The sequence below is a fragment of the Trematomus bernacchii genome, unplaced genomic scaffold (assembly GCF_902827165.1).
Source record: "Trematomus bernacchii unplaced genomic scaffold, fTreBer1.1, whole genome shotgun sequence".
Taxonomy (NCBI): domain Eukaryota; kingdom Metazoa; phylum Chordata; class Actinopteri; order Perciformes; family Nototheniidae; genus Trematomus; species Trematomus bernacchii.
This window is the reverse complement of record NW_022987720.1, coordinates 20,765,719-20,788,047: the sequence shown is the minus strand read 5'-3', so window position 1 is coordinate 20,788,047 and position 22,329 is coordinate 20,765,719. Positions and strand designations below refer to the sequence as shown.

General features: G+C 41.8%; 1 protein-coding gene across 2 annotated transcripts; it reads right to left on the bottom strand.

The window, feature by feature from the left end:
- Positions 1-36: 36 nt before the first annotated feature.
- Positions 37-22,232, bottom strand: LOC117492323 (serine/threonine-protein kinase/endoribonuclease IRE1-like). 2 transcript variants are annotated; one of them, XM_034142501.1, is made up of 23 exons: positions 21,993-22,232; positions 16,520-16,640; positions 13,992-14,025; positions 13,752-13,824; positions 13,448-13,520; positions 12,273-12,395; positions 11,336-11,437; positions 10,985-11,246; positions 10,349-10,427; positions 9,646-9,802; positions 8,907-9,022; positions 8,599-8,793; positions 6,400-6,664; positions 5,958-6,048; positions 5,665-5,854; positions 5,225-5,324; positions 4,928-5,127; positions 3,082-3,229; positions 2,730-2,857; positions 2,262-2,325; positions 2,202-2,226; positions 1,478-1,545; positions 1,311-1,402 (listed from the first exon to the last, which is right to left on the bottom strand). In XM_034142501.1, exons 1-22 carry the CDS (start codon positions 22,068-22,070, stop codon positions 1,521-1,523), a joined length of 2,649 nt encoding a protein of 882 aa, XP_033998392.1. In that variant the 5' UTR covers positions 22,071-22,232; the 3' UTR covers positions 1,311-1,402; positions 1,478-1,520. The 2 variants fall into 2 exon arrangements, with proteins under 2 accessions (XP_033998391.1, XP_033998392.1); XM_034142500.1 differs by having other exon boundaries at positions 37-1,402; positions 2,202-2,325.
- Between the last annotated feature and the right edge of the window lie 97 nt (positions 22,233-22,329).

Here is a 22,329-nt window from a genome sequence, read left to right as displayed (position 1 = left end):
CCTCTTGACTTGTAGTAAAATTAATCCACAACCAAATCTTAGTATAAAAAAAATGTTTTAATGTGCAAGTTATTAACTTCACTTTAAAAACCTTGAAAAGTTATTTTAAGCGAGCTCTGCTGCCTGACAGCTAAACTCTTTTATGACTACATAATCTCATTACCCACTGTATTCGGGTGCCACCCTGAACACCATTTGGAGCAGGCCTCTCCTGGGGAGTCAGCACATTAATTCTTGATTGACAAAAGAGAAGCAGTCTAGCAGCATTAACTGGAATCAAGCACACTTAGCATAGTCATTTTTTAAGATCTGTACACAGCACAGTGATATTTAAAAAAAGGAAAAAAGGCACATCGGCCACATTACATAATTCATTATCATCATCCAAATTCTGAACCGTCTATACAAAAATACACATACAGTATCTGTGCAGTGAAGAGGCTCACTCAGAAATACGACATTGCACTATAAAACTATCCAACAACATCCAGACATGTTTCCCACAATAGAGGCCAGATATTTTTAGGGACAAACACAATTTTTTGGACATGCTGATAGAAAATAAAAAATATCTCTTTGCTCAGTCCTGCTACAATATAAGGTCCTGCATCACCCTGATTCTTATCTGACTTCCTCGAAGCAGGAACAACAACAAGTGGACGGTTCTGTTAGGCGACATTTTAACCCAGGTGAGCAGAAGGCACTTATTAAGGGAACAGCTGCTGCACCCAGCGGTGGATCGCAGGCACTGCAGGCCTGGTCCTCACCAGCTCATACTGCAGCAGCTGAGCCCAACTTGGTGTTCACTCTTGAAGGCAATGCTCCTGTTTGTGCTGGCTCCACCTCACACTGATTCATTACCCAGTATCAAAGGACCTGGCAGGGCGTGCACCTCAGACTGAATGGATTGTTCTAGCACGAGAGGATCTGTTGGTGATTCTGAGGCAGGTGTGGGGTTCACGGTTGGACTCTGCAGGTCAGTCTGTGTGGACAGAGCTGGCTCCACTGTCTCAACTGGCAAATGTGAAGCTACAGGCTCATCGGGTAAAGAAGAGGGCGCTGATTCAGCAGGATCTGTGTGAGGGACCTGCGCTGGCTGTGACGAATGTGTAGGTTCCTGTGGTTGTGAAGAGGGGGGAGATGTGTGTGTTGTCAAGGGCTGAGTACATGGCTCTTTTTGTCTTTGGGGCCCGAGGTGTGTGTGCAGGGTCTGTGTTTTTGCAAGCTGATCTGCAGTGGAGTAGTAAGGCAGGAATGGCCTCTCAGACGCACAGGTCCGCATGGCCAGGTATGTGTGCATTAGCAGGTGGGGGAAGCGGGAGGTGAAGTAGGAGACAAAGTCATCAGGGATGGAGCCCAGTGTCTCCTGAACCTCAGCAGGCAACTCCCGGTAATGATGTTTCTGAAGAAGGAAGAAGGTCAAGCGTTAGAAACAGATTTGTACTGTAAGACCTGAAACACTTCAACACATTCCTACCTTATTTCTCATTGCACGCATCAGGTCTCTGACCGAGCCTCCCTTATAGGAGCGAAATTTCCGCAGATCTGCCAAAGGAAGAGATAGACAAAAGGAAAATCATTCAACAAGGAATCGATAAACAGTGAGATGATACAACTGTCTTCTTACTTTATCCTGAATTAGCCAAACTGATCTGGCCCCTGGTGTCTGAATTACTTCAAGTGAAAGACTTTAAGGGTTGTATAACAGTCAAAAAAAGGTTGGCCAAGTATAAAACAATTCCATATTAAAAGGTAGTTGCTTGTAAATATAGAAAAACACGAGTATAATTTGATCTTCTGTTGTTATAAGATGGAATTTAATATATTATGACCTCACATTACTCTGTATTTTGATCAAAAAATGCCCGCTCATTTCATGACTATCAGTGCCATTTGTCAAATAAACTGAGTGCAAAGTCTGAAGAGAACCAGTTGAGGTTGTGGTTTTCAGCAGGTGACGATTCTGACAGGAAGTAGCAAGCTCAGTTTAGCGAGCAATGCAACATTTTCTGGTGACAGGATATTGCATTCAGTGCCACTCTGAAAGTATACCATGTCAATGCAAAACTAGCTTTAATCTGAAATACTTCATATGCGCTCAACCGAAACCCTACATTTAAGCAACATATCAAACATTATTTTAAAAAGGGGGGTACCAGGAGCTTGAATTTGACATGTTTACATTTCAGCCAGTTTCATACCTGTCTGCAGTGGCACTGTGATGTGCTCTCTCCAGTCACCCTTGACAACAGCCCTCCCTCCTCTCTCCAGCTGTCTCACGATTGGCCCGTCCAGCGGTTCCTTTTCTATTCTGTCGCTCACATCCTGCAAGCAACCACAACAAAAAAAGTGTCAGCATGCAAGACATTCTTATTCTGTATAAGACCTCAAATCTATTATATAGCATATCAATTAAGTTCCACAGGTTCAGACGTGGCTTTAGAGAAATTCCAACCATTCTAATATGTGAAGTAAATATGTGAAGAATAGAGACAACCTAAGATTACTGTCCAAATGATATTGAAATAGCCAGCATGTATGTTGCCTTTAGGTATGAAGAAGTTTAACAATGATGAATCAGAGCACAACAGAAATGAGGATTTACACAAATACCAAGTAACCTGAGAGGAGTGTGTGTACAGATTAGTTTGTAGTAGCACAGTACTCACATTAAAACAGCCTTTAAGTGTTTTTTACAGTAAGCAGAGGAAGATATATAAACAGCTGACCTGAAAAAACTGCAGCTCCTTCTCCAGGCTCCAGAAGAAAGGGTGTTTGAGAACGCTCTCAGCTGAAGGCCTCCTTTGGGGCTCCATGCTCATCATCTGCTCTACCAGAGCTCTGGCTACAAAGTCCTCTGAAAAATAACACAAACAGGCTGGTTTTGATGTGCTCGCAGGGTATGATCAAACAGCATACATTGTTAAAAAAAACAAGAAATGGTTTGCCGTAAATTAACAGATACAAACAATCCATCAATCACATCAGCCTACCTGCCCTTATTAATCAAAATGAACTGCATGACTTTAGTTATGCATCTCTGAGAGTGATGTGAGGAACAAAAGCAGGTTTATTCCTCACCATGTTTGTCAGTTAGCAGATGGTCCAGGCTGTATGTGCCCAGTAGGATGTTGGCTTGCCTCTGCAGGGACTTGCCGAAGGGATGGCTTCCCTCAGACACCACGTAGTAAAACACACAACCAGCAGAGAAGATGTCCACAACGCAGGTCTGCAAGGGAGAAGAGAAGGAGAGGAGGGGGAGGTCAGTGAGGCATGAAATGAAACAAACATTTATCACCCAAATATATCAAGTTATGTATTCTAGTGTTGGTTTATCTGTTTATGTTAATAATGCTCATTTGAGTCCCACAGGCAATAAGACTGTTAAACACCTGAACTGTTGAAGCAACATTTGTTAAAGGAGAGGTGTCATGGCCATTTCCACTGATCATAATTCCATTGTTGAGGTCTACTAGAATAGATTTATATTGTGCATTTTTCCAAACTCACATTGGTTTCTCATACAGCATCTCTGTAAACTACGTGTATTCACTGAATTTCACTCTCTGCCTTTAACGGCTCGTTGTAGCTCCAATAGCTCCAGCCCCCACCCTCCCTGTGAGCACAGTGTGCTCTGATTGGTCGGGACGTTGTGAATCGCGCTGAGCTCCGTGGAGGTGTTGTTTCCTTGTTTAGGATACATAGCGAAACACAGCCAAACTCATCCTGAGCACACACAAACTCACATCCGAAGTAAAAACAATAAGTGTGGCTTGATATTGAGTAAGAAAAAGGTTGATAAACGCTGTGAGAATGGGTCTGCAGAGAGAATTTTGCCACGATCCCAACTGTCTGTTATCAGCCTGCAGCCAGGGAGGAGAAATCAGCTGAGCTGCCTGCTCCCTGCACACAGATGTGTGTGTGAGGAAGGGCTTAACGTAACAGCTCCGCGGACGTGACGTAACGGCTCCACGGATTGGTCCATTTCGTTCCGGGTACGGCTTGACATCATGCCGTCCCGGAAGAATCAAATGGACAATGACGTATCTCCAACGAGGCGTTTTGGGGAGGTATTTTCTGTGTTAGAGTTTTACTCGCTACAGGGTGTACTTTGAGGGTTTTTGACTCTGCACACCGTTTACATGCATAAAAACCTTCATAACACACAAGGGGACGGGTAATAACCGGAAAAGCACGACACCTCTCCTTTAAACACCTGAACTGTTGAAACAACATCCTTAATATTCATCTGGCTGCTACTTCAAAAATATGTATCTATTTACCTAATATATCATATTTCTTAACTTGCATATTGACTCTTGTTACACTATTTAACTTTTTTAAACTATTTTTCTTTTGTATTACTATTTACTTGCACTATATTTTTCTGTTTATCTGTGTTTTGTGTTGCACTGTTGGAGAAGCCTGTAACACAAGATTTTCATCGGCATAACTACACTGTAGCTATGTTCGCATGACTAATAAAGAACCTTGAATCTTGAACATTCACCCTGTAGACAGTTTTTTGAGGGGTTCTTTTCTGTCCAAACTGGAGAACATTTGAGGGAAAACTTCTTAAATGCTTGTTTTGTGTTGTCAACTACGTTTATATCCTTTAACCTTAGTTAGGAATCACATGATTTTTATCGCATTACAAATAATTTTTTTGTGACATCCTTTTTTAAGTGGAAAGCAGAAAATAAAACAATCTTAAATAAGTAAATCAAAGCAAAACATAATACGTCTGTTCTTTGATACATGATAATTATTTAATTTGATATAAATAAGGCTTTCTTTTTTTTTTAAACCCGAGTTACTCGTGTGAGATTATTTTGAATATGGAATATTCCTTCTCATTGCCATCCGCGATAAAGTCCTATCCCATCCCATCCCTGCTGAGAGTGCAGCTTCTCTCCCACTGACTCACCGGGTTGTCTTTGCAGTCCTCGCTGAGAATCTCGGGGGCGATCCAGCCCTCGGTGCCGGGAACCCCCGACCTTCTGCTGAAGCTGTGGCGGCCCACTGCCAGCTTCTTACACAAGCCGAAGTCTGAGATCATGGCCCGGACCCGGCCGTGGGCGTTGGGCATGGACACCAGGATATTGTGGGGTTTCAGGTCTCTGTGGACTGAAGGAAAAGTATCCAGATGAGACGAGGAAAACAAGCTTGCAAGTGATGTAGATGTTTGGTTATATATAACAGCCAGTAATGATGGCAATGATACCTATGTTTAGAGAGTGCAGGTGGGCCAGTCCTGACATGGTCTGCTGAAGAAGTATAACAGGATCAAGTCCATGACGGTCGAAATCCTTCCTCTCCACATACTAGAGAAATGAAACACCAGTTAGTGAAGTCCAGTAATTAAAACATGGCGTCTCAATTTCACATTGATGTGTAGGGAACCAAAATATAATTTCTACTTCTGTAGAATATTGAAACAAAGACAAATAATCATTGCAAATTCCTCCACTTATTGACAAACTTTCAAAGGCACTAGCAGTAAAAATGCATGGTACTTACACAAAAAAAGTAATGCATCATTAAGGAAGCATCAGTTATTCCTATGTGCTGTTATTAGCAAAATGCTTCTTGTTTTCCAAAAGAACAACACAATTATTGCAAATTCTCCCAGATTCAAACGGATCTATCCTCCCCCCCCCATACCTCCTGAAGAGAGGCAGCACACAGCTCAATGGCGATGTACTGGAACTGGCGGTCCCTCTCGGTGCAGAAGTAGCGGATGACATTCGGGTGCTCGTCTGACTCCCTCAGCAGCTGGACTTCCCGGTCTGCAAAGCTGAAGCATTCTGGGAGAATTCTCTTCACTGCAACTGCACGGTTGTCAAACTGACCCCTTGTGGAGAAACAATGGCAGTACAACAATATGATATTAGGTCACTATTTTACAAATAAGACAAGAATAGGGAATAATTGTTGACAGATTTGTTCAGACTTACCTGTACACAATGGTGCCCTCAGCACCGTGACCCAAGACCTCTTTGGGACGGAAAGTTATGTTGCCCACTCTGACTATATTGGAGTCATCCTCTGAAAAGAAAAATAAATCATTTTAAACTATGAAAACTGGGTTACAATTCTTAAAAAGTGCAATCAAATACTACCCCTGTATACATTCATCTGTATTTGTCTATTTATTTTTGATAGTTATTACTATCTAACTTAATTTTGTTGTTGCCTCTATCCCCCGGATGGAGAATGGTAGAAGTTGGGGATCCCTACATTTGTATTTGCATTTCTTATTCCTATCTACGTACCTTACTTGTCATGTCATGTATGAGCTGTTCTGTTTTGTGTTGTATTTGAAAAACCTAATAAAGATATAATGTAAAAAAAAAAAAGGTGCAATCAAAGTGTGTGCGTGTAATTTTAATTGTTCACCTCCATCTTCGTGCTCATTGGCAGAGCTGCCCAGTTCAGACACAGACAGGTTGGAGTGGTTGGAGGCGCGGGGGGTCACATTAGGGCTGCTGTGGTCGGAATATTCGGAGCGAGTGCGGGCCACCTCCAGATAGTCGCTTTCGGGGGCCAAGCCCAGGCCCCCGTCTGCAGGGGGGAACGGCTGCTGTCTCTGGAGCAGCTCCAACTTCTCCTCCATCTGTCTCTGGAACTCCTGGTGCTGCAGCTGCTGCTGCTTGTGGACACTCTGTGGAGAGAGAGGAGAGATGTCTGAGTGTCTAAGAACAACACAACTGTTTTCAGCCGAGGGATGCACGAATTAGATGCTCTGCCAATTTCTGGTGTACATCATTTCCAACTTATTTTAGACAATGGCAGAAAATGTATTGTGTCTTCTTTAGTGGAATTCACTTCTTATTATTCTTTCTCTAAAAGGAGTACATGCTTTACAGACAGTTGCTCAAACTTAATCATTATGTATTACATGAATCAATCAATTCATTCTAAAATCTATGGGCTCAGAACAGTCTCATAATACACACATGCACACAGAAGGATTCACACTTGTATTTCCGGATCCACACTTGTGTTTTTCAATGTACATGTAAATAAAATCCAAATACAGAAAAAAGTTTTACATATGTATTTTTGATCCTCACATATTTGTTTTCCGTTTAAATCCCCTGAACCTGCAAACACAAACCACTTTCTGTGCATGGATCGCTGTGCATTCGTGTGTGGGTTTTTTGAGACTCCCCTGACGGTCACCCGATTCGTACTTGTAATTTTTTCTATCTATAGCCAATCAGATGTCTCCTTCGTTCTAAGCCAATCACATGAGCGCGTCCCCACGAGGGTATAATTTATTGCGTTCATGACACTTCATATACGCATTTTGCGCTGTCCGGAGCAGGGTTTCCGCGGACAGAATTAATTTTACCGGACAAATTTGAAACTTACCGGTCATGTTTCAATAATAATAATAATAAGAAGAAGAATTGTGTAGCAGAGTTTCCGTTAGCAGGTAATTACCGGACTATGGCTAATAACACGGGAGTAACGGATCATCTCTTTTCCTCTCTCCCTCCCTCTCTCCTGACAGCCCGTCAGTTTCTCATGCAGCTCGCTAAAACTTCACTCGCGTTTATGTCCATATCGATCAGATCCAGCTCTCCTGATCGGCCTTTATAGAGAGCACCGATCAAACTATTAAGAGTGAATATCGGCCGATAATGACCGGCGGGGCTCCCCCCCCGTTGACAGTTCACTGTCTAGCACTGGCTTCGTAGTGCACTGATCGATTAGGCTAAGCTAACCTGTAGCTGCTCCCTCCACACTCACAACAACTTCATACAGACATAAATAAAGCAGCTGTATTCGCCATACAGGAAACACACACATTTAAAACGGTTTTGCCTGCCGTTTTTATGTACACAAGCATTCATTAATGGTTCGGAAAGTGGCACTGTACCTTAATATAAAGGCTTGTATTTGCGTGCATTTCCTGCTCGGAAAGTGGCAATGTACTGAGAGTGGAAGTGTCCTGAGATTAGCGCCTGCAGGCAGGCTCCATGGACCTGTCAGCTCCGGACAGCGCAAAATGCGTACATGAAGCGCTACGTCATGAACGCAAGAAATCTACCCTCGTGGGGGCGCGCTCATGTGATTGGCTTATAATTGAGGAGACATCTGATTGGCTATAGATAGAAAAAATTACAAGTACGAATCGGGTGACCGTCAGGGGAGTCTCAAAAAACCCACACAAGAATGCACAGCGATCCATGCACAGAAAGCGGGTTGTGTTTGCAGGTGCAGCGGTTTTAAACGGAAAACAAATAGAGGATCAAAAATACATATGTAAAACTTTTTTCTGTATTTGGATTTTATTTACATTTTTATGAAACGGAACACATTTGTGTGTGCATTGACAAACACAAGTGTGGATCCGGAAATACAAGTGTGAATCCTTCTGTGTGCATGTGTGTATTATGAGACTGTTCTGAGCCCATAAAAATCAGCCCATTATGAGGCTCTGCAATCTCTTAAATACATACAAATTAAAACTAGGCTCAATCTGAGTTTGATTTTTTAAGATCAACAACTTCCACATATGAACATGTATTTCATGATAATGTAGCTGCAGAGACCCAGCAGTCCACTAGGTGGTGTTGTGTGACTTACTTTAGGGTAGGTGATCACAAAGGCCACCCATCCAGCCAGGAGGAAGGTGGAGAAGATGATAGTTGCCATGTCTTTGAGCATGGAGTCCACCGGGGCCTCTGGACGCCCAGTGCGACCACTGGTGCCAGGTTCCTGGATGGATGTTTCAGGCGGAGGGGAAGGGGGGCCATCATCCATCCCACTATAATTGACCTTCTGCAAAGGGGGGACAGGACGAAGAGAGTGAGCACAATCTGCACAGATGTTTGGATATCTGAAACATCTTTAAAACCAAACGTTGCTTGGGTCACACACTGACAGACACACACCTCCTCAACCTTCTTGTCAGTAGTGGGTGGGATGACGTTGCCTTGGCTGCGAGGGAAGCTGTCTGGGAACTTCTCCAGGAGCTTAGTGTGAGCTTCAGGGGGCGTCTCATGATGACCTGAAATGCAGGAATAAAAACGTTTTAATTATCAGTCGTGACATTATCATTATTCAATGTTTAAATAGTAGGGAAATCATATAAAATATTATTGGACATGCAGTATATCCACATTACTTTATCATCCAGCAGAGGGCAGTCTCACAACACAGCACAATGGCCTACTCAAGGTGCTAGACCAGCGGTGTCAAACTCATTTTAGTTTAGGGGCCACATACAGCCAAAATTGATCCCTAATTGGCCGAAGCAGTACATTCATAGCATAATAACCTACAAATAATGACAACTGCAAATTGTGCCCTTTGTTTTAGTGCAAAAAAGTACATTTTTCAACGATATTATGCTTCAGTTTATCATTTACATATGTGCATTACAACTTAAAGATCAGTGTATCTCAATAGGCACAAAGCATTTAGTGGCCATATGTTTGACACCCCTGTCCTAGACCGTGATAATCATTTCACAGAGATCTTTCCTGATATCAGCCTCACACATGATAATCACTGAAACTATAACTTTCTTTAAGTGGTGACCCTTAAAACCTTCTCCGTCACCGTGACAGAACATTTCAATGTTATTAGAGTGGGTAATATTACTCTGTGGTTTGTGTACTGAAGTAGTACCTATGAGGAGCAGGTAGTTCCTCATGTAGTTTATACGGTTTCTCTTCCGCAGCGGAGCATTGAACACGCTGGTGCTGGGCGTGATGAAGCACTCCTTGTCCTCGTCAGTCTCCCGGCTGTCGGGACCCTCCAGCATGGGGAAGGTGCTGCCACGAGGCTGCACAGTCACAGAAAATACACACAAACATGTTATGAATTCAGGTGAATTTTCCATCAGAGGCCTCACAGAATTAAATAAGGATAATTTAAATAATATCTGAAAAGAATATAAAAGAATAAAGAAAAAGGGGGACAAAAGAGAACAATTACAAAATATACATATGTTAGAACCATTTTTAAAGATCTTCCCATTTGAAATGAATGATCTTATCATCTGATAACAAATGTCATGCAATGTGTTTAATATTTGCTGCCTTTACTATGAAGAACAAGAGACAATAGATCTCTTTGGGGCAAAGCCAGTAACAATCAAAGTGACGCAAGTAAGCAGTGCAAGTGAGGACACAACTGGAACAGGATGTTTTCATACACACTCAACGGTATTCTTAGAAACCACTAACCAAAAGGGAAAACTGATTATGAAGCATAAAATGAGTAGATAAACGTTGACTCAATATAAAACTCACACATTTTCCATGTTCATGTCTTCCTGATAACGATTGAGTTTTGCCTAAATTAAGAGATACTTGTAACGGTCACTCACCACTACAGTGACTCCATCGTGCACCAGGGAGGAAGAGGCATACAGACTGGTGGAGTATTTCCCCACATACAAAGTGGCCCTAAAAAAAGGAGAAAAACAATGTTAGTCAAATGCCTACTTACTTTAGATATAGTACATATTTCATGCTAAAGTGTGACGGAATAGGATCTTAGTAAACACATCTTGAATGTATTATAGAACTGTCAAGAGTTTGCCATCATCTCCCTAAACAGGCGAAACCGTCACAGTGGCTCCACCACTGAAAGTGCTGTTTCCAGCAGAAGCAGGTGTGAACTCAAAATATGAAAATAAAGCCGTACTGCAGTGTGAAACCTGAGCTGAAACCAGGCCTGCTAGCATCCACTTGTCAGGTATTACATGTCTAGACTCCATCCCAACATTAAGCAATCTCACATCTTACAAAAGCTTGACTTCTGCCTTCCAGTAAGTTAGTCCCCTGTGATTAATAGGCAGAATGTTCTTACATGTTTAAAACTGTGCTCAACCAATGATTCTCCCTGAATGCTATTTTCTAGAGTAAGACATCCTTTTTTTTGTATCTAGCCAAATTAGTAATAGTAGTAACAATCATAGAAGGAAAACTCAGAAAGAGTAGTGGTCATTAACACTGCTTACAGGAATTTGTTCTTGGGCTTATTCTCTTTTGGAAACGGGTATTTCCACTGTGTGATGCGGCCAACCTCTCCAGACATGAAAGTGAGGTACCGCAGGGTTTCCACGGCAACGTTAGTGTGGGGAACTTTGCGGAGGCCCTCGCGCTGCCAGATATACATGGCCACCACCGGAGAGTTATAGTTCTGGAACCACTGAACGTCTCCTGATTCGCTGTCCACCGTCACCACCAGGCCGTCACCGTTGGACACAAAATGAGCCACTTCTGTGGGGAACCGAAGAGTGGACCAGTGATTATTACGGTCTGTCAGAGAATAAACTGATCAAAAGAGCCAGCGTGTTGAATAGTCTTACTGTATTTGGTGTCATCATCAGGAAGGGTCGAGGCGTAGTCGGAATAGGTGGCATTCCAGCGCAGCTCTCTGCTCTTGGTGTCGTACATGGTGATGGTGTACTCTGACGGGGAAATGAACAACAGGGACATATTCACACCATATTGCTTCCTTTAAGAACATACACAACATTGAGGCTTTGAGTTTGCATTTGAGTAAACACAATACATTAATAAAAGTGTATTTATATAGCCCGATATCACAGATTTTTACATTTGTCTCGGGGACTTTTAATTGGCCCTCAGCTAATTTTAAAAGTATTATTGAATACGGCCCAAATCTGAAACTTGCTTCACTTCTACTGTACTTATTAAATACATGTTAAAATATAAGTAAATAGTAAGCCACATTTTTGAATATATTCAGTCAATTAAAGTTGACAACATTTTCTAACAAACCTTAGTTGATAAAAAAATTGCCCAATAACTTATTTTCACAACAAGCTTGAAATATAACCCCTAACCCTAACTCCCAAAGCAACCCCACAGTTAATGGGGATACATGGAAGTACAAAGTGTTATTGAGTTGGTTTTGCTTCGAAACAAAACATCTTGAAGACAAGTTGAAACAAAATTGAGCATCTGTGCCGTTTGGTTAAAGAGTGAGTAATGACTAGAAACCATGTAAAGGAAGTATTTAATTGACAGGGCTCTCATGGTGTAGGTCTGTGTCTACAATTACCATCCCAGGGATATAGTGGGGGTTGGTGTGGTTTAAGGGAGGGGCGGGGACAGAAGCAAGAGATAAGAGAGGTAAATAAGGGTTTGCCAACAGTTTGGGTAACAGTATGCAAGACAAACAGGCCCGTTAAATAGTCAGATTAAGAAATGAATAGGATCGGCTGCAATGGTAATCTGGTGAAAATTAGTTTGGCAAAATTGAGTTAAAATTATTTTTACCTGTGCGTCCCAGATAGAGAAGAGAGGAAGAGGGACACAGCATCTCAGCGAAGGAGGAAGTCAAGGTCTGCTGCTTCTCTCCAGTCAACAGGTCCACCACATACCACAGGTCCTGCTTCTTACCTGCACATGCACACACACACAGATTAAGTTAATACACTCCGCCATGATTACAGTATTTATATTATTCTTGACATAATCATAACATATATCTTGGTCTGATAATATTAACTAATAATACAAATGTAATTACGGTAAGGTTACTCATACTTTCTCCACTCTGTTAATGTGTCACCTTTAAATACATTTGTCCACTGTGGAGAAGGTTGCTATTCTTGAGGTTTCTCCCTATTTTGCTGTTAAATAATAGTTTCTTTGCTTTTTTCAAATCTGTGGTCCAATGATAGTGTGAAAACATCCAAGATAAATGTGTTTTTTTGGCCTACCTAAAGAAAACCTGTTTAGGAATCATCAAATAAATAGATACTTTATTTATCCAAAGTCAGGAAAGTGTATGTCACAGCAGCATTTTAAAAATACAATATAAATATATTCCTAGCAAAAAATACATATTCAGACGAGTATCTAAACACTATAACATCTACAGAATAAATTAGAATACTCTCTAGCATACCGAGTATATTAGAAATTGTCCTTAAGGTGCTTCACAGTGATGGGTGTTTCCATTCCATCATTAAACGACGAACCCATCTTTGTTCTTGCATCTTGCTTATTCTGTCGATGCAGGGAGTGGCAGTAATGTACTAATCATAGATTCGAATGGAAGAATGCATAACCAATACATCTGGAAATGGCCGCTGCAGAGGATCCAGGAGCATGGTTTGGCCTGATAACTCTCATAAACTCTACTAGAATTTGAGATGGTAACCCTTTCCTATCTTTGCATTTGCTATACGCTTTGTTCGTGCAGCAGCTTCAGTTGAATGAAAACAAAAGATTCACTGATAATGTCTTTGTGGAGGCAAATGTCACCCGCTTCCCTTCAGACAATGACACAGTCACTTTGGTAGATTACCTTTCGTCTGTTAACTGTTTCAAATTCAAAAGAGCACAGGCCTAGACCGCAAAGGTACTGGAAGATTTCAGAAACACCTGCTCCTTTATGCGAGGAGACGAGGCTACATTTTGATTCCTTTTTTGAGCATTAGCCTTACCCATGTAAAGTACGCCATCAGAGCTGCGACAGGGAGAAGCTTGGACCAACTCGGGGATCGTGAAGGGTAATTTCTGTTGTGGGAAAATGAATGACGGAACATTAGAAAAACCACTACATGCTGTATGTCTTTTGATGTTCACAACTTCAGAATGAGCGTGCATTACATTCAGCATGACTTATACACACACACACGTATAATGTGAGAGGATATGTTTTTCTACAGAATAGGGAACTGAACAGCGTGTTGCTCACTAGACAGGGGGAGATTATGGTTTGTGATTAAAAAAATGATTTCCTCTTACTGTGAGGCCTTCGTTGTTCTTTCCTCCCAGAGAGTACAGGCTGCCGTCGTTGGGGTCAGGCAGGAAGGCTGGTCTAGAGGGAAACATATAAGAAGATATATCAATACCAGTACAGGGAGTCAAACTAAAGAAAAGTTACCACAACTATTTACATTCACCACCTTTAGTTACAGATATTTAGTACACAAACTTATTTAGAAAATACACCCATGGAGAAAAAGTCAATGCAAAATGACATACTCTGCCACATGTGTGGGGACCTGGAGAACTGGATCTGTGAGGAGAGAAAAGAAGACAAGACGCAAGTCAGGACTGACAAGAATATCAACCAACAATGCAAACTGTGGCCAGGAGCTGTTGAGCAAGAGAGTGACATGAATATCAGTGACATTCAACGGCACGCAAAGTCCAAATTAAAACGAATTCCCTTGGAGCAAACATGAAAAGCAAACAGTCATGTCCGCCAACAGCTCCGCTTGGAAGGCAAGCAATTCAATATTTATAGATGTATGGATAATGCAGCTTACTTTAATACTCCCTCCTTTTGTCTATTTCACTACATTTGTGATACATTAAAGTATTATAGTATGTTGCTTTTTCCTCCTGTGTATGATTATTCACCTGTAAAACATTGCTGTATCTGTCTCCTTTCATTTCATTTGGCATTCTTAATATGTTCTTAAAATACATCTACCTACTGTTCAACTTTGTGCTTCACTCTGGAAACCCGATACAAAAGAGTTACAGAAAAACACAATAGCTCTTTAAGCCCAGAGACAAAGTGTTCACAACTATTGCTACTAGACAAACACACACCTCCCTACTGTGTGAACATACAGGGCGGGGACCAGATGGTGCTGATCTCTGTGGAGGTGCCTAAAGGGGTCAACAGGAGCGGGGGGGGGGGGGGGGGAAGCGTAGGATAACCTGAAGGTGGCCATTGGGCCTGTTAAGACTTGGCGTTAACAACCAATCACAAGTAGACAGCTTTAACTACAGGTGTGAATGCACCCAAGACAAATTGAGGAAGCTTTGGGATCCTATCGCTCAGAACCCATTCTGGGGGGGGGTCTTGGCCGCATTGAAAGACCGTCTCTAAACTAACATCCTCTGCTTAACCAGAAGGAAGCGCTCAGTCGCTGGCTTTGTCCAATGAAAATAGCTCTGTGTATTTGAACAGTGTCTGTGTTTTAAAAACATTATTATTTTGATAGTATTTCTCATATCAAAGGAACCACATGAGGGGATCTTGTGTTTTGGATGTCATTATCATATTGTCGGTGTAAGAGAAGGCACCTAAATGTGAGTAGGGAAAGGAGATCGGATCAAAGGTGGTCTCTCAAGACAAGTTTGGGGACACACTTAATTGCAGGTTTGAACTGACGTCTGTGGAGCGGTTTACTTGTGAATGAATTACAAAAGGCTCCACAATGAATAGAAATGTTATCAAAATTGCAATATGGACTAGCTCAATCTTTGGAAAGAAACAAACAAATTTGACATTATCATTTGGAATACGGTAGTTTGGTGCTTCAGAGATGTCCTGGCTCTCACTTAATAAAATAGTGCTTGTTTAATACAGATCCTCTTGAACCAAACTTCATTTGAATATATATTTCGATGACGGTGGGAAGAGTTTCCACAATCGTAAATCATACCGTATATATTGAAATAGTAGTCAAATGAGTCCCTATTAGCTATTTTTTCCAAATCGTGTAGCCCTACAAAAGACACGTGCTGACACCAGGTCCGAACAGGTCCATTGTTTCTTGGGTTCAAGCAGCATATGCATTCGTTATGTGTTATAACAGACGGTTGTTGGAAAACAATGGTTTCACAGAAATACGCCGACACCTGTTAGCTGATATACCAACACAGGTCTGCAAAGCCGACAGGATATAACTAGCAAACAGCTGTATGCACGTGGGCTGAGTTGTACTGTTTTGGTGTAGGGAAAAGATTTCTAATTCCCCCTCATTCTGAAGGTGTATGGTTGCCTGACAAGAGCACAACAACAGGTGTGTGGGGAGCCTGGTACAGAGCTGGTCAAATGTATATTCAATAGTCATTCCAGTAAAACAGATGATGCGGAGGAGGCTGCTTCTGAATATTAATGACTTGGGTATTAGGTGGACCTAACCAGGACATGTGGGTTGAAACTAGAGTCGTTTTCAATCTTTGCAATCCCTTAAAAAAAGTGATACAAATGTATTTTCAGAACAGTTAAATAGTAATGCTTTGTGTTTAACTCTAAGATGGATAAGAACACTGAAACAATAATGTCTAGGAGACTTTTCAGCATGTTACTGAAAACCTTAAAGTGCGCTTATCTAATGTTATTCCCAAGCGTATAGTTCCTACATTAACAAAGGTACCCATAGTACATGCTGTGTGTGTGTGTGTGTAGGTGACACTACAGCAACGTGGCTTACCCTTGCCCATTCTGACCTTGATTACAGGCTATTTCTGCCCCTCTTTCAGTTAATAATTACCTAGTTTCCATGCCTAGCTAGGAGAACAGCGCCCAGTACTTCCATGTGCTTAATCCCACCTAAGGTTTTCCCACTAAGGTATTTTGGTTGTGTTATACTATACCTTAACCCTAAAACTGACAAAAGACATATCACTATTGTCATTGTGGTTAAGAAACAGCAGTGGGATCTCATTGTTTTCCCTGTGGCAACACAAGTGGTTTTGCAAGTGTAACCTGAATAAGGAACTGTGACTTGAGAAAAAGGTTACAATTGACTCCTGTCCTCTCCTCTTACCTTCTTTCAGAGTCCATTTGATAGAGCCTGACTTCTTGCTAACGGCGTGCAGGTTTCCATCCAGCGTGGACACAAAGAGCAGGCTTTCAGGAAGGGAAACAGTGCTGGCGCCGCAAAACCCCTACAGAACGGGAAAAAAATCAAGGTGATGTACTTGTAGCAATCTCTACTCTTTAGATATTCACATTAATTAATTAATTAATTAATTAATGCACATGAATCAAAAGTGACAACATATTAAATTCAGTCATTAGTAAGCAGGCATGTTTGAGCATGCATGCTTTCACTTAATTCATAACCTGTGCTCCTGGCTGCATTAAGGTGGTGAATAATGAGCCACTAATAACTTTACTACTACTACTAATTACTGATCCTCACACACCTGGACCAAACATTAATGTACGTATGCTTATTATCATATCAAAACGACAGCTTGAGATGATATAATCACAGACAGTGGAATGCAGAAATATGGAAGAAGAGGGTCCACTCTCTGAGAAAAGGGGCCTGTTTTGGCAGCATTTCGTTGAAAGGGGGTGGGGTGTTGGGTTGCCCCAGGGAGTGTGCCACCTTAGTCGGCTTTACAAATCATTGAATTTCAAATCAATACCCTACAATGACAACTGAAGAGCAAACAAGGAGTGGGCTAGGTAACAGGGGGCATGGGTTCAGAAGGTTCAAAGTAACAGCTTGAGCCGAGGGTTGCAACGTGGAGGAAGGAAAACAAACTGGGCATAAACTTCTGCATGACACTCGTGCTACCACCTAGCATAGCTTAAACGGTCACTTTGGCTTTTTTTAAAACAGATTGCACAGTGAACTGAAGGAAAAGAGTGCTTTAACTTCCCTTTGCACAGATGATTAGTGGGCTGACAGGGCATCTGGGATCCTTTATTTCCAGAACTTTTCCCTCCCACTCAGACATCAGAAGACTTTGATTCATTTCATGACAGCTGACAAAACGCAATACATACAAAGATGCAGCAAGTCCAGGGAAATCAGTTCAAGCCATAACCACAACGACAGCTAAACGACCCGGCCTCATGACTTGGCTTATGCCTGAATGAACAGCTCTGTGGGGGATGTGTGCTGCGCTCACCCCACTATGGAATTCTAAAAACGCCACTCTTGATAACCAAGCCGTGGGCTTCTTATGGTTTTTGGCACCAATGTGCAGGAAGATGTCCAGTGGGTGTGTTGGAGAGCTCTGAATGCCAGACAACCCCAAAAGTGCAGTACCAAGTGAGCATGTCCACTCTCTCTCTACTTTCATTTAAGATGTTTTTTCAAGATGATATGCAACTGGTACACAAGAGTTTTCTCTACTCCAGAAAATGTAACCATTTTGTGTACTTCAATTACTGACAAAAAAGTTTCACATATCATGCAATCATTGACATGCCAAATGTTTTTGACTGATTCCTGACTCATAAATCAGGCACAGCGCATTAGCACTTTTCAGTGGCTCACTCTCAGGGTCAGGCTGGGAATAAAAACAATCTGGGAATGCCACTAAATCTGCCATCCTTACCACAGGAGTCTTGGAAAACCGAGCAGACAGACCTCAGTTTCCTGCTGACCCACAGCGGTATTGATCAACTTCTCTGACTAATCCCATTTACAGCTCCCTGGGGGCAGTGCAAATAGCCCCCACATGCATACATTATAAGGCAGATTATCATCCTACAGTTACTATCACGCTCTTCTGATTATTTCCCCACTATTGTAGAGATAAGGACCGCGGGGGTTAAAGTGCTCCCAAGTCAGACACAAACAAACCACCAGAGCTAGTAATTCAGGCCTGCGCATGTGGTAAGGAGAGCAAAAACAACCACTACCCTCACTGTGTCACTCAGGGTGTTCCCCTTTGTCCCAGAGCTTTCTTTCCTTAGAAAACCAAGATCATAAAAAATAACCAGTTCACGAAAATGACTTTCTCCCTGTGTGTTCTTCAGGTTAAAACTTAAAATGGGAAAATGACTCCTGTTATAACAGAGACAGAGGCAACTATTCTATAAACTGAACGTTTCACTCTTCAGAAGGAAACTGGGTCCTTCCACATTTGCCTACCAGTCCCCTTCTTTAGTCTCACATCCTATAACAACTTTCGTGTCAATATTGTACACCTGTGAGTGTTCCCACTGGGTTGCAAACTCACAAGCATTACACACGTGTACTGGGAGAATCATAACTAACTTGTTTTTGGGCCCCCCCCCGTTACCTCCATCAGGGTTTTTGGTTTCGCAAGCAAATAACTCTCCTAACATCTGTTGGCCTGTTAGTTTTGGACGGACACTGATATTCAACTGTTGAATATACAGTGTTGCCTCAGGGAACATGTCGTTTGAAATGTCTAGCCGCTCACAGCGACTGCTTTGGTAAAACATCATCAGTGGTGAGTGGGAAAGCTATATTAGAATACTCAAACATCATGGTTCTCCCTCTCGTTTCCTCATTCTGAGTTAACACAGAAATGTTGAAATTGTTGTGTAAGCGAGTTACATAACACTACAGAACTGGGCAAAACCAAAGTCTTGGCAGGTTCTGAGGTCTTCACTTTCTCCTGTACAATGCGGCCAGGCATACCTTAAGGGACACTGAGTACAATGCTCATGAAGTCACTGGTAGCCGGCTGGAGTGTCAGTGTGCTTCACATCCTCTTGTATGGCAAACCAACCTGAATACAGGACAGGCTGGAACTGGCAGCTTTCCCAGTGAGTGTAAACAAGCGCTTTAGGAGTACACCTGCCTTATTACCCCTTTGTCAGATACTCTCATATCTTCAAGATAGTGAATTATTATTACATCACAAACCGATAGTAAGAGCACCCGAGTAGAGACTGCAAAATAAATCCCTAGTCTCGGAAGAAATAATTGTTTGTGTACAAACTAAGAGCCAGATAGACAAAATGCCTCTTTATAGGACACAAAAGCTGAGTGACACGTGTAAGAGAAACAGGGGAGGGGATGATGACTCATGGAGGAGAGGAAGGTAAAGGGCCAGTCATGCGCCAATCTGTTTCTTGTATTCATCCTTCGAAATGAAGCGGCTGTACAATCCTCGGAAAAACTGATCATAAAATCTGAAAGCAAACAAAAGCCCAGTATCCAGTGTCACTGTGACATGGCTGCCCTGCACGGTGCATCAACAGGTTATGATGGTTGACAAGCATGTGGGAAGGTAACTTCAAGCAGGTGCTTTCTGTTGCACAGCTGCTTATAAAAGGTGTGCGAGTGCCGAAAACAACAGAAAAATTACATTTATAGTGGGACAACAAAATAAACACGTGTGTGGCTAAATTGCATACAGGCAGATTCATCGGTGGTGTCATCTGAAACACTGATGCACTGGAGCTGTGTGAAACTGATTTTCCAGGCTTTTACGGACTTATTTAGAGTTGCATGTGTGGAAGAGAGGCACATGTATGAGTACACACAATAAAATGAATCATAGCTTTAAAGGAAGTCGTAAATTGTAAAAACAGCATTAGCAAGAAAATGATAGGGCGAGTCTGACAACATATGTATTAATTGGGCTTGCGCTAAATGTCACAGTTGTTTCGTTGAGAAGTGGAACACTCTCTTACAACTGACACGTCACAGTAATAAGCAGTACATTTGCAGCTTGCTTCGGCGCAACAACAACACAGGAACCAAGAAATACTTATCTCACACCTACTTGTCAGGGTAGCTGTAGTGAAGCAACAGGTCATAAAGATTAGTTTTGAAAGTCACTTAAGTCCAACATACTCAAGTAGTCATTAGAGATCTCCCTTTAGGGCTGCATGAAGATGACACAGGCTTGGGGTTGTTTGATTGTATTCAGTCTCAGGCACCTATGAGAGTTTAATTATACTACAGTAGGAAAGGTGAGCTCAAATGTCATAGGAACATTATTGTTTAAAAAGCAATGTGGTTCACATATCCACATTTTGATGAAGAAGAACATTATTTTCAAGCAGCATATCTTGTCAACAACGTGTGTAAGCTGCTCTCTGCATGGAGTTGCTCAAGTGGAGAGGATGTCACGTGTTGGCCCTCGTTCAGGCACACTCGCTCAGGCACACTCATTCAGAGCCTAGCCAATCTACTGTTCTGATAAGATAGTGTAGGATCACAACTTTGACTCGCATAAACAGCATGACTAAGGTTGGCTGGTATAAAGTAGTAAAATAATATTAGAGTTGTTGTGGGCCAGCGGATGTGTAAAGTGGGGCGTGGGCCTAATGTGAGAATACGTTTCTTAAAACAAACATATCATCTGAGACTGCAAGCTAGATTTTAGTCACTATCATATCCTCCTTGCAAAATATGTATTAATACCTCAATTGCGAAGATGATGCAGTAAGATGAGTCTTTTCTCTATGTGTCTCTCTCTTTCTCTCCTAGACACACTCACAAATGGCACCATGTATAGATAGCCTTTGTCATTTGTCAGCATTACTACAGAAGCAGACTGTCAACAAGGCTAAGAAGAACCTGAGACATGATAGGGGATTATAAGGCTACTTTAATCTTCTTCTTATCTGAATTGGTTTACTAGCATTTTAGCTAATGTCCCTGCATGGAGACCTTCTAGGAATCTGGCTCAGTTTCAGCCACATTTAGTACAATGCATTGCATGTGATGTGAACAAAGGCATTGATGTTTGTGTGGTTGTTTTGTACATTTTCTGGATGCACAACAATGCCATGCTTTGCTTGACACGTTTGACTTGCACTACCTGGTTTGCCACCTTTTCATTGTCAATGTTAATTAATGACTCAAACAATAAGCAACACATTTTGAAGTAGCAACTCATGTGCAAACAAAGGACGAGTTCAGCCTTGTGACAAAGATAAGGAGGTGTGTTGTTATCATGCAAGCTGTGGGAACATTAACATATCATCAAGCCTTAACAACAGTACAGTATAAGCTCTATGTTTCAGCAGTGATATAAATGAACGGGCATTTCTTAAGCTTGCCAATATGATTCTGAAATACTTTGGGGAGGTTGATGACAAGAACAAATTAAGTAGTTTCGAGACAGTCTAACAACCACAAACCTACAACATATAGACAGCAAATTGTCATATTGAATAACAGAGAGATCTTTTTTAAGAGGATGGATATGTTATTTTCATGCTCCTACGGTTTGCTTTATCTGAGAACCCTGGTATAATGAATTAAAAATGTTATAAAGAAATGTGAGCAATGTTAATTATAGGGTTTCCAAAGATGGTATTACTTAAAAAGTTGTGCTTTTAGCCATAAAGCTAACGTTAGCTTAATTCTATCATGTGAATACAACACGCAGCACACAGACAGAGTGAAAAGGTTCACTGAATGACACTTATTCAAGTTTGTACTTCAATATTAGTTGCACTAAAAGCAGAAAAACAAGCCTAAAGTTGGGTGAAACGAATAGTTATGCGGGTAACTCCGAGATAATATCTTCTAACTTAAGCTAGCTTATGCAGTTAGCCCCTCTTACCTTTTGTGGGATCCCAGCGCAGCAAAGCAACGACAAAAAGCACCACAACAGGGCCCGACTGCTCACTGTCCAGTCCATGTTTTCTGGTCTCAGACCGGGATAGACAGCTGGTCCGGAGGGCCGTTGACTACATAGAACATGTGTTTTGTCTTACAACCAGATGCTATTATTTTTAAATCAACGTTAAAGGCACTGGGCCAGCAGCGGCGAATACAACGTTGGATCCGCTTCTTCCTGAAATGAAAAGCGTGGGGGTTGGACTTTGGGATAGATATCCACACGAGTGGAGGAGGGGAAATGTTAGAGTTGGTGTAAGCCAATGAGAAAGGAGCTACAG